This window comes from Numida meleagris, chromosome 2, assembly GCF_002078875.1.
Source record: "Numida meleagris isolate 19003 breed g44 Domestic line chromosome 2, NumMel1.0, whole genome shotgun sequence".
Taxonomy (NCBI): domain Eukaryota; kingdom Metazoa; phylum Chordata; class Aves; order Galliformes; family Numididae; genus Numida; species Numida meleagris.
Genome location: NC_034410.1, coordinates 32,810,397 through 32,823,517, shown reverse-complemented (window position 1 = coordinate 32,823,517; position 13,121 = coordinate 32,810,397). Strand labels below are relative to the sequence as shown.

General features: G+C 40.3%; 1 protein-coding gene across 4 annotated transcripts in view; it reads right to left on the bottom strand.

The window, feature by feature from the left end:
* The window catches only part of TAX1BP1 (Tax1 binding protein 1), a 51,005-nt gene extending 45,631 nt beyond the window's left edge, over positions 1-5,374 (bottom strand). For 3 of the 4 annotated variants that reach the window (XM_021385517.1, XM_021385520.1, XM_021385519.1), the window contains exons 1-2: positions 5,217-5,374; positions 2,812-3,006 (exon numbers count right to left, since the gene is read on the bottom strand). In XM_021385517.1, coding sequence (XP_021241192.1) covers positions 2,812-2,988 — 177 coding nt within the window. In that variant the 5' untranslated portion in view covers positions 2,989-3,006; positions 5,217-5,374. The remainder of the gene's footprint in view (positions 1-2,811; positions 3,007-5,216) is intronic. The other variant, XM_021385518.1, reaches the window with a different exon arrangement.

The following is a 13,121-nucleotide window of genomic DNA, read 5'->3' as shown; positions in this document are numbered from 1 at the left end:
AAAAGATAAGGGTAACATCATCTTCATTACTGTTCTTTTTCTCCCAAGTTTTTGCCAAAGGTACAGTTCAATGTGTATGTCCATTAGACAGATCTAGTTCTAAGAAAACTGGTACAGCTGAAATATCCTGCTGTACCACATTCACTGCACATGCAACATTACCCTCTTAGTGCATGAACACCATGCTTGCACTAACAATAGACAACTCTTGCAAACAGTTCTATATGCAACATCAGCATGAAATGTCTTTTGCTTGGCATGACAGAACACCAAAATTGAGCAGTTTAAAATCACACTGGGAACAACAAAAAAAATTCCTAAACATTATATCTACAGCATATACAGAGAAGTGTTAAACTTCAAAACCGTTACACGTTTGGGGATCTATTTAGTTCTTTTTGAAAATGTTGTATGGCACAAATCTTTAGCTCAGAGGTTCTAGACCTATTCTACATCCCAACAAGACTTTTTTGATGTGTCTGTTGACAGCAGTGAGGCAGTACGCTATCTTGCTCTGGCTCCTTATTTTAAGCTGCTTTGTAAAACTTTCTTGAGAAGAGGATACCTGTAAGTAAACTACCACAAACATGAAGGAATCAGCTGTGGTACCTTTCGCTGAACTCATTACAGTATGATAGAACTAAATAGATGCCATACTCAGTGAGGAAAATGGAATATCCAGTAGACATAGAAAACTGGAAACATGAGAGTGCAAAGGTTTTAAAAAATACAAACAGTAAGTGGAAAGAATGCACACCAGGTAAAAAAGACTGAGAAAACTATGAGCAAAGAAATTCCATAAATAAAACAGATAACCATACAGAAAGAAAGCCTTATAATTAATTTCTGGCTCCTACAAAGGATTCCATCTTTAGCATCACTTTTTCACATAAATTGTACAAACTAGGACAGTTACAATAACCACACACGCAAGTGCATATGCAATAAAAACAGTCTATTTGACGTGTGGAAACTAAGGAAACATTTAAAAACTCAGAAGCTAGAATCTAAGAATCAGTATATGAAATCCTTTTTTGTTTCTAGAACTACTCATTCTTTAGAGAATTCTGAAAAGATCTGAAAAATGAACTTACATTGCCATTCCACACCAAGCAGCCATGCCAACTAACTAGGCTTCTCCCTTCCCCCCCCACCACTTTCCTAATCCACCCGCTTCCGTCACAGTGATGACAGCAGAGCTGCCCACTGCATCATGCAGTGATCAAGTTGAGGAATCAAACCAGCTGGGAAACAAGATGGTAAAGGCTGGGGGAGAAGTGACAGTATTTTTCAGTCGATCATTTTGGTGATCCATTTTGCTATGCAGCTGCATAAACAGCTGAACTAGAAAAACAAGCAGGATGACACAACGATACAGTGTTTACTGGACAGATCACTGCGGCTGAAGAATTGGACTTTCAATGTGAATGAAAATCACTACCTTAAAAGAGGTACCTATACATTTTGTTCAATACAATAAGAAAAAAGTTCTTAGTGAACTAGACGGGCAAACACAGGAGGGAATACACCTAAAGCCACTGCCTCCTAAAATAGAACAGTAGTCCACATTAGAACCATCAACATCGCAATGTTCACAGGAAAAAAACTTAGTTCATATTTGACTACATTTTCACTATTTACTTTACTGTAAGAATTACTCACACACATAGATACTGATAAGCAGAGATACAGTTGGGCAGCCGGCTTCATTTACCTCACTGTACTCTAACTACAGCAAGATGCTACATTCGTAACAGGTAGTGACAAACAGAAAACGATTTTCATCCTTTTCCCCTTCTTGCAATGTTTCCTTCCCTTGTGCTGATGAGAATGAGGAGAACTGGAAATTCAGCCGTGGAATTCCCCACTAATAACAATTTAATCCCAAAATGCTGTTCTTAATGTGAAATCAATTCCCTGATTTTGTTCATCACACAACAGCTTGTTTCACATAAAGAGGAAGAAGAAAAGAAATAAGTAAAAGAAAGGGAAGATATGTTACAGCTGTGTTACCTTCTGTCAGCCAAAGTGTTTCTCAAACAATTGCTAAAGCTATACTGCCTGCAATTGTCAAAGTAGAATAAAAGCCTCATACCTCAATAGCTTATGAAATCATCCTCACAGTGAATGAAACAAAGGATATCTGTACATCAGACGTAGCATTACATGCAGTCACTAGAAAACCACTTCACATTTTGTGCTGCATTAAAAAAGAACCTAATCTGTATTTTTAGGATCCTGTCTAATTTCCTCTCTCACTTAGATTGATAAACACAAAACCACAACATTCATTTCTCAGGAGACATTTAAATCATTTCAAAATGCTTGTGTAACCTGAACAGCACTCTCTTTAAAGTTCTGACCTTTCTTCCATTCCACTCATGCTGTTAACTAATCATCAAGCGTGCTCAGTCACACTCCTATTTGTCAAAATACACGAAATAATCAAAATACATGTACATATTTTTTAACCAGTTCCCACTAGAGAAATCAGCCTGCTTGTAGTTAATGCCTCCCTTGCATGACTCACTGACTGTACTGAATCTATTATTAAAAATTCTCCTTCCAAGCCATCTCTGTATAATTCTCCACCACACTGCAGCTTCTCTTCACCCTACCACACTTGTACTCATCACTCCAGTCTCATCTTTGTTAAAAGCTCAGACTCTAAAAGCAGTAACTAATACTCAGTGACATTTCCTCTTACATTTATGAGAAAATTTTTTATCATTTTTGGATTTCTCTTTTTTTAACTGGTTAAGAGAAGACAGTGAACACATGAAAAACAGAAATAAACTGAGTTTTACTCACCTTGAAAATACCAACCCAGTCTTTCTGATGAGGATGGATAAACTGGGTCAGAGTGTAGTGACATTCAAGGTGCATGTTCGGAAGGTAACTTTTTGCCACATTTTGAAAAATCACATGTGCAAAATTGGAAGTCTGCAAAGCATTAGCTGAAGATGGAACTTCTTGAAAGGATGACATGATTGACCTGCAAGAAAACTGTAGAAGCTGTTACTTCAACACAGTGAAGAACTAAGTTAGAAAATAATCTATTTGAAAGATACCAGACAGAGAAAATAAACAATTCACTCCTCTAGTCTGACAACAGACAGCTACAGACCAAGCCCACCAAAGTGCATTGCCTCAGCTTCACTCCAAAACAATCGCTTCTCAGAACGAAAGGGCAATCATCTCAGCGATGAAACCAAGTTGGCGAGAAGGCACCACTTAAGTGAATGCCCCCACTGCTATATCACAGATAGAGTACCAAAAAGTAGGAAATAAAAGTGGTGGGAAAATGAGGCAGGGTTCTGACTTAATTGTCTTTAATGATTCTGGATGCTCCAGGGAAACCCGTATTGCTCAGTGTTTTTGACAGCATTTTCATAAATAAAGTTTTGCTCCCCTCTCAATAAAAGTAAGAAAGCTTCATTTTAAGACATTTTAGCAAATAAGAAAGTTTATCTAAACAGCTTCCCCCCCCCCACCACCACTTCGTCATCTTCAAAAGATTTCTCCTCTCTTCTGTAGTTAGCAGTCTGGGAGCACCTTTCGCTGTTCCCACTTTAAACACAGATATCCTTAGTCTTGCACATTTACCAATAACAACGGACTGAACTGATGGCACAGTCATTCAAATCTGCACGCAGTTTGACGGATTAGCACTAATTCAGTTGGATTGCAAAAGCTTTCCATCAGCCTTTCCCTTCACCACCTCATTCTGGATACCTTGTGCTAAAAATTACAGCAACACGAGGTGCTCTAAAAGCAGACCAGAAGGGTCCATTTCGACAGATACTGCTGAGTCTGAGAGAAGATGGGCAACTGCTATGTTTCAAGCATCTGATTTAAATCTATGATCACAAGTCTGTCAAAGCAGCTGGTATTAAGAGGATTACAGCCTTACATATACCCAGAATATTTCCAGGAAGCAGAGCCATTCTATTCATAAAATTGGTGCTGAAAATAATTTTATGCTGACCTAGCAAACACACACCTCAAATGAGGTAACCACCGAGTGTGACATAACACACTCGTCTACTGAAGATATATGTGGAAACCAATCTTAAAAAGGGATGGGCCAGTGCAAGTCTTAAGAAGCTGAAAGATTAAAGGCTGTCTATTTCCCACAACCCTTTTAAAAAGGATTTTTTTTTCAGCAGTTAAGAAATAAGTAGCAAAGAGCTCATGTTGTCTGAAATAAAACGCACCCTGAAGTGAACAGGTATTCATCATTCAAAGCAAGGCTAGTATTGTCCAAATCCACACAATACACGAAGAACATTGCTTTGATAGACACTAAAGAAAAAAGCTGTTTTGTACCCTGAACAACACAAGTTTTCAAAATAAGATTACACTTAAGTCACCTCAAAAAAAACACTCCAAGTTATTAAATGGTATGATGCCACAGTTTCTAGTATTCTAAAAGAAACAGAACAGCCTTAGTATCTGAAGCCAAGTAACACTGAGATGAAACAAACGGTGTCACCTTTCATCCCCCATCAAGTGCCTTAGTAAGATTCTTAAAACAGATTTGCTTAAAATCCGGTAAGTTTATTATAAGAATATGCTACAAAGAAGAAGCGACTTCTGCAGACTGCTCTGTTTTCCATCCCAAGGCAGAAGCAATCCCAAACGCCGTCCTGAGCAGCCTGCCCCGACCAGCCGGGATGACCGCTGCCCGGCAGCGAACGCGCGGCACTGGGCGCAGATCCCCGCACAGCCGGCGGTAAGGCAGCGGCTGCCGGTGCGCGCCTACCGGCAGGGACAGAAAGAAAGAAGAGCTTCGTCTGGGCCTCGCTAGCGACGTGACAAGCAATTCTCTCGGGGAGGCAGCCAGCCAGGCGAGAAGGACGGGATCAGGAAAAGCCCGTCGGGCAGGAAAGGTAGAGGCCGGGCCAGCTCCTCCCGCAGCCCTCCGGCCCCGGCCCTGCCTGCCTCCACCGGTCGCCCTTCAGTAGCCCCTGCTCAGCAGCCGGCTTGCGTCCGGGGAAGGGGAGCCCCGCTGCCCCCCCGCCCGCGGCACGGCTCCTTCCTCCCCCGGCCCACGGCAGCCGGGGGGGGGAAGGGGGGGAGAGGGCTCCCGGTGGCGCAGTGCCGCCGCCCGCCGCCTCACCTCCCTGCCCGCCCCAGCGGGTGGCAGGGGCCAGCGGGAAAGGGGCTGCCAAGCCTGCCCACCCCCCTCGGCCGCGCCCGGCAGCGCCCCTTACCTAGGCAGGCGCGTAGGACGACGGGGACATCAACATGGGGCCTCACATCAGCGCCGCGCAGCCCCGCCCGCTCGCGTCACTTCCAGCGCCGGCTCTGCCCGCCGGGGGCGGGGAAGCAGCGCTCCGGCTGAGCAGCGCGACGCGTCGTCGTTTGAGTCGCGTCACCGTGCCGGGCGGGCCAGCAGGCTGGGCTAGGGTTGCGTTCCCGGCGTCTGCGGTATGGCCCTGCAGCTGTTGCTGCCATAAAACACACCTACCTTCTACAAAAGGTCCCTCCCTCTATGTGAGTTACACCTACCCTAATTTGATTGCCTCCTCTTCTATCCCGCTTCCAAAACACGCATGAGCTCGTACCTCGTGAGCAGCTGCTGTTAAGCTCCCGGCCTATGCCGGTCGCTCTGAGCCAACCAAGGAGTGAGATAAAAGCGGTCATAAACGCGCAGTTCTCCTGCCTGCGTGAATTGGCAAGTCCCTGTTAAAGTACATTACCTTGTAAATGCACTGATTGTACTTGAGCTTTGTCCAGTGCCAAGTTATGGTTCCCTTACGGAACAATGGAGATGAGGAACAAGGTTCAGTGGTGAGTAACCACCGTTGGTACGTCAGGCTTCTCCCAGTACACCCAACATGACTGCTATTGCAAAGGGTCTTTGAAATCACCTTCACCTCTTTACTGCCACTAGTTCATCTCTATTTCCATTTTCAATGAACGGATTATGTGGCATAATGACATAATGATGTGGCATAATTGATTTGAGTATTTGACAAGATTTCTGGCTTTTTAATGGTCACCCCCTAATGAAACTAAGCTGGAGCACAGAAACTCTTCAGTCATTAATGGTTGTCTGAAAACAACCTTATGTCTTATTGTGTAACCTGTACAACAGGTTATTAAGTAATTTTTTTATTTCTATACACAATTCATAATTCCGTATATTATTTATATGTTCAATTTTTCCCTGGAATTTTCCTGCATTATATACGAGTCCATTGTTTTAGGATCATGAACTCATCAAGGTCAGAAAGAAACACTAAGATCATCTGTTCCAACCACCAGCCCATCACCACCATGCCCGCTAACCATGTTCCTCAGTGCTACAGTTACTCTTGAACACCTCCAGGGACAGTGACTCCACCACCTCCCTGGGCAGCCTGTTTCACTCTTTCTGAGAAGGAATTTTTCTTAACATCCAACCTGAACATCTCCTGGCACAACTTAAAGCCATTACCTCTTGTCCTATCACTAGTTACCTGGGAGAAGAAGCCAGCTCCCACCTCACTATAACCTCCTTTCAGATAGAAGACACAAAAGTGTATATGCAACACTTTTTTTTTTTCCCTTAAGGCCAGATGAATTTATGTAGTGGTAAACGAAACTGGTGCAATAATCAGCCACAAATATTTCTGAGGAGGTGGGGAGAGTTATTCTCTCTTATCTCTCCCCTCCATTTCTTCTTCTCACTGCTCTTTGCACCGCATGATGTGATAAAGGGTTGTCTAAGAGTCACAAGACACTGTTCTGCTGTGGGCTCTGACTTGAAAAGAACTTCAATTTCAGAGTCAGTATCTGGGAAGTAGAAACAGTGATGAGACAAATAGTTTTCCTTTCATTGACTGTGATTATGATGCTACTTTATGGAATATACTGGGAGTTTTGAAATTAATATGTTCTTTCTTTCACAGCTAACATAGTTTTTATAGTAAAAGCCTGGGGAAAAAAATGGCCTGTTTCCTAATTTCAGAAAGTTATCCAACATTCTGTGTTTTTAAAGAATCTTGAGTATTTCTGTGCTCAGTTCATAAATATTCAGTCAAGAGAACTAGTTACAATTCAGTCATATTTCTATATTAAGTTATTATTCATATTGCTATATAAATGTCTAGGTAGGAGGTAAAACCAACTGTATGTGCTTGTTGTGATTTGTACAAGGTAAATATTAAGGACAAATAAGAATAATCTTGTCTTTCCTTGTACTTAAATCCACATTTTTCAGGGGAAAAAATGCACTTAACCACCTAATTCTAGAAATGTTTATTCAATTATTTAAATTAAGAACATTTCTTAGTGAAATAAATATGATTTAATAAGCATTGTCACTGATGTATTTGTATTGTAAGTTTAGATAGCAGTCTTATCCCTCTAGCAGTTTCACTATTCTACATAAATATGGTGTAGAGCCTTTTCTCATTTTGTTATTGCCACTTTGAGAACAAAAGTACTCTGGACCTCTGGAGTCATCTGGCCCCAAATGCAGCTAAGGTTAAACACATGTGACAGGGACACATTTCTAATTTCAAGGTAGTAAATTGCTTAACACACACTACCCACGACTGTGTCCACATGGCTCTTGAATATCTCCAGGGAAGGTGACTCCACAACCTCTCCGTGCAACCTGTTCCTGTGCTCAGTCATCCTCAAGTAAAGCCTTTCCTCACATTCAGACAGAGCTTCCATGTTTTAGATTGTGCCCACTGCCTTTTGTCCTACCACTGGGCACCACTGAAAAGAGTCTGGTCCCATCCTCTTGATACCCTCCTTTCAAATACTTTTACACATTGATTGGATTGTCTTCTTGTCCCTAGGCTGAACAGGCCCAGCTCTCTCAGCCTGTCCTCATCGGAGAGCTGTTCTAGTCCCTTAATCATTTTAGTAGCCCTTTACTAAACTCACTCCAGGAGCTCCATATCTCTCTTGTACAGCGGAGGACTCGGTCTTAGAATTAATGGTTGAGTGCCTTAATTGATCTGAATTTTCTAAGCAGAGATGATAAGGTTTAAAATTCTTTTTTGGTAAAGCTTTAAATTCATTTGTGTAATATAAAACTTTTGAAAAACTAGCTCTTGACTAGAAAAAATATATATTATTTTTTCCTATTATTGTTTATATTTTCTGCAATGTATTTAATATTGTAACACACACAAAAAAAAGTGTTTCTGGTGAATGCCTGGTCATGTGAGACTCTCTAACACTAATACACTAATTCAATTAGAAAAGCTTGTTACGGGTAGGGTGGCAATAATCCTGCCTTTAGTCTGACTCCCACCTTTCCAACCACACTGATTTCAAAAACACAGGAAATTGTTTTTGTTCAAGCGGTATTTTATAATAGATCTGTCATGTATACCAGAACTTTAAGCATGTAGAATCGTTGCTTAGCCAATGTTTAGTTTTATGTTTATTGTTTTAAGGAAAACATCAAGCATCTTTCTGACACAATTCTCCCTATCTATGTCATGGAGTCAGAACCACAGAGGTTGGAAGAGGCCTCCAGAGCAGTTCTAATGAGAGCAGGTCACTCACGACCTTGCCCAGCTATGTTCTGAATATCTTCAAGGACTGAGGTTCCACCATCACTTAGAGGACCTGCTCTGGTGCTTGACAACACTAATTGTAGAAAAGTTTCTTTATACCAGGTCAGAATCCCTCATGTTTCAGTTTTGTCCCTTGCCTCTTCTTTCACCATGCATCTAAATAACGTAAAAATATATGTGAATGCAGTAACTGGATTTGAGCATTACTAAATTCTGAAGGAGTTGGAAATACAGACTGAGATGTAAAAATCCCTCTGCTTTGTAATTATACAGAGACTTTCTCTGCTAGGTATGAGACCTGCACAAGTCTCTCTTCAGGCATAAGATGAACAAGGAATAAGAACTCCAAGCAGTAACTAACCAAGATTGCCACGGGAAGCACGGGGCATGTTACAGACTCTTGGGAAACAGTCTTACAAGCTTAGAAATCATTTATTATTTTCATAAGTACACTGTCTTTTTAAACTTGTGAGCTCCGTTAGCAATTTACTGCCTTGAAATTAAAATGTGTCCCTGTCACTTGTGTTTAACCTTGGCTACATTTGAACTTGTATTCAGATTAAGGGCCCAACGTATTTCTGTTTACTGTTGGTATTATGGCCTGAACCAAAGCCATGATGAGTTTTGGATCCAAATCTGGATTATTCCCCTGAGACCCATCTTTGCTTTGAATGAGTGACAGAAAAATTTTGTATTTCTAGTTTTTATGAGCAGAGAAAGGTACTTTATGTCGTGGATATTCAATCTATTGGCATGACATGTTGATATTGATGAAGTGTGGTAAGGAAACACTTAGGTTCTAATGATTTGATTTCATTTTGCTTCAACTCCTATTTAAACACTCCCAACTTTTAAGAGTATGGGCCATGTGAGATGTAAAATATATAGATCAATGTCACTAATCGGAAGCTCTTTCTGGTCACGTTGTAAAGCACACTTAATCAACTTCTTTAAGATCATGTTACAGAAAGCTATTAACTATACTCTTAAAACAGTTAAATAGTTATAAATAATGTTTTATATTACAGCTGACAACACTGAATTGCCCAGCATTTAAGGAAATCTAATCACAGGGCATACGGACTTTGCCTTCCAGTAAGATGGTGTGGCAAAACTTTGGAACATATTAGAAATCACACACTGTTGCTAACATTTCCTATTAAGGAGAAACTTTCTCTCTGTATATTTTGGATTTCTTTTCCAACACTTAATTGCAGGTGATGAAAAAAAGCCATTCAAAAGCTGCCAAGATTTTTAGATCTGTATGAGTGAGATTGATGAAATTTGTGGCTTTTCCCAAAAGAGTGTAGGTGAGAGCAGACATGTAAATTTTGTGTGTGTGCACATGTACGTGTGTGACAGAGAGAGGAGAGAGCAAGAGCTTAGTCCTGAGGTGTGAGACTTGGCAGCGTTGCACTGTACAATGGGCACAAGAAACCGCATGTCTGTAAATGACCGCATTTGAATTGCTGCTATTTCACTATTGGGTTACTGTATTGTTAAAGTGAAAAGGAATGTTTTTAATAAATGCAAATAGCAAATTAAATGCTTGCACACACTGAGGCTTTACTCTCTGGTGTGTAATTAATATATGTGCACTGGAGACCCAGGTCTGGGGGAGTGTTTCATTTCTTATTTATGATGTTTGCAGGTTGGGTTTGGGTTTTTTTTTTGGTGGTTTTTTTTTTTTTTTTTTTTCCTTTAGCATACCTCTTACAAGCACACACAGAGCTGCATGTACATGACCACTGAGTAGGTGTCATTTAAATCTTAACAGATACAAAACAGGTAAATACCTTTGCTTTGTGTGCTTTGGTAGATTTACTGTTTCTCCCAGCCTTTTATCTTTGCTATCCTAAAGTAATAGGAAGCTCCCAAATGACCAACATTTTGTTTTCAGAGGCAGGAAAACTGCCTGTGGCAGGAAGCAAACAAGCAAGGAGATTTCAAAGCTCTTATCCCTCAGGGCAAAGCCCTCAGCCCTGAGGATGGAGAACAGAAAGACACTTCCCATAGCCATACAAGCATGCTGCTTGTATCCCCTTCCAGGACCCCTCTGTGCTGGCTGCTATCACTGACACCATGCAGGGGTGGCTGTACAGGCTCTGTCTGTAAGGAGTCTGGCAGCTCTCTTCTTTTCTCCTAATAGTATATATTTTTCTCAAAGGATATAAGGATATCTGAGTCCTCACATGAATGATGCTGTGCCTGACCTGGGACTTAAGACAGCCAGCCCTGCTTTTCTCTGTAGCCCCACATTTGCTTTGGAGAGTGGTCTAAACCTGCTGTGTTCCTATCTGTACAGAAAACATCTAATCCAGCGGATCTGGAGTCCTGCTACTGGAGTTCTTAATTCTGACATAAGGAGTTCTCGCATTCTGCTCAAAAATAATAATTACCTTTTTACATACATTATGTGCAAATCAACTACTAAGAAATGCAGCTCTAAAATTAAAATTGTGTTTAATTCATCCTCCTGATTGTCCTTCTGCCTGTTAACGCTGGACAGATTAGAATATACTGAATTTTCTATGCAAATTTGTATACAGAAAGTAATCCAGTTTTCCTAATTTTATTTCATCAAACACAATTTCACTTAGAAATGCAAACTATTTTACCACACAGTTTTTGAAAAACTTTCTAATCTTTTCTTATTTCACAATGATCTTCCTTGTATAAGGACTATAAACATAATACTGCAGTGCTTACATTTCTGCAATGTTCTGCAGGAAGGAACATATTTAGCAAATGAACTTCTTTTTCACTGATAAGTACTTTATGTTGTAAGGTAGAAAAGTTAGCAGTTTTGTCCAGAGTCTAGTTGCCTCTTGTTGTGTGTTAGAACTGGATCTTTCAACAAAATATACTTTACATTATTAACATGGGTAACAATGGTTTGTCCTTTAAAAATACAGTAATGTCACAGCCATGACATATGGCTTTGGTTTATTATATGGCAAGGATTTTCTGGGCCTGTAAACAGTGTTTTGTATACAAACACCACAGTTAGAATCTGTTTTCAAAATGTATTTCATACCAGTGCAGCATTCAGTCTGTATATCCACATATCCTGAATATACCATGTTTGTGCTGAAGGGATTCTTTGAGGCTTTATTAAAGTGTCTGCAGAAATCTACCACTCAGCCCTGCCTGAGCTTGTCAATAGCATCTGTTGACAGCACATGGCCTCTCAGAAGTACATCATTTCCTGAAGCAGGGCCATCGAGGTGTGCAAGTCCCTCCAAAAGACACCAAGTGATCTTAAAAGTCCTTGGGAACTTTACCCATAATAAGCAGCACATTGATATATATTTATTTTAAGACTCTCAAAATCCAGGCATTTTTTCCTCTCAGAAGAAATGCCAAGAGCAAATTCAGTACGCAGTTCTCTCTCTCCTTCCCAGACCTTTGTTGACTTGTGGTCCTCACACTGCAGCAATTAGTCAGCTGCCATGAGAGAGTTCCTTGGCTGTATATTCTCCCTCATACTCTTCTGTATTCAAGCATAGTTAACCTTGGTGCTATACTATTCACAGTTGTGCCAGAGCCAAATCAACTCATTTGGCAATGGGAATTTCCACAAGCTTTAGAGCGGGATTTTTTTCCCCACAGAAGAGCCAATCTCATGAATTGCACCCTCTGAATGTCTAACATCAAACTGATTTGCCACTTACATATTGTTTCCTGATCATTTTATGCTCAATATTTAACCAAGCAGTCATTTTTAACTCAACAGTACTTGGCCCTCAGTATTATTAGGTAGCATGAAATATACTCAGTGATGGTATGAAAGTTATTTCCAATAGGGCTTATGAAGTACAGCTGAGCAAGTATGACCTCCTGACCTCGAAGTGTTTGTTTACTGGGAACTATATTCCAGTTCTCTACATTTAATCTGTCTTGGACCAGGCTGACATTCCCTGGCTAGATTTATTATATCTCTGGAGGCTATTACAAACACAACATTGTCACTGCTTATCAAGTAAAATGATAATAGGATTATATTCCTCTTGTGGTAATTATACAGCTATGTTCACTTTTAATAGTAACAAACCACATCTTGATTTCATGTTCAGTGAAGATAATGTGCTACTAGGGGGAAAAAAACCAAACCATTCAAAAGGTATTTTTCTTCCAAACAAATCCATTTTGGAAAATATTTCTTTGTCCATCTTATTTGTCAATCAAAGCTTCAGTTTTTGTATACAAGGAGGCATACCTTGTCCATTTTACAGAAGCAGTAACACTGAGGAAACTCAGAAAACTCCAGTTTCCCTAAATCAACAACCCTGGATTTTGGAAACTGGTCACGGTGGTTTTTCTTGTGTATCTTTTCCTAGATTTGGCCAGATATCAAAAGGCGGGCACAGCAGACCAGCTTTGCATTTCAATTATGTTTAGTTAGGAAGTCCAGAGTAGATACATTTGTAATCAGTGGTATTAATTACTATTAGTATTAGTAGTAGTACTGTTTGTTATTATTGGTATTATTAGGATTAATACCATAGCCAAGTTTTAATTTAGTACTGTATGTTTTAACAGAAGACTCTTAAGTGTATTTCGTAACCGGATTTAACTGGTTGCTTCTGGTTA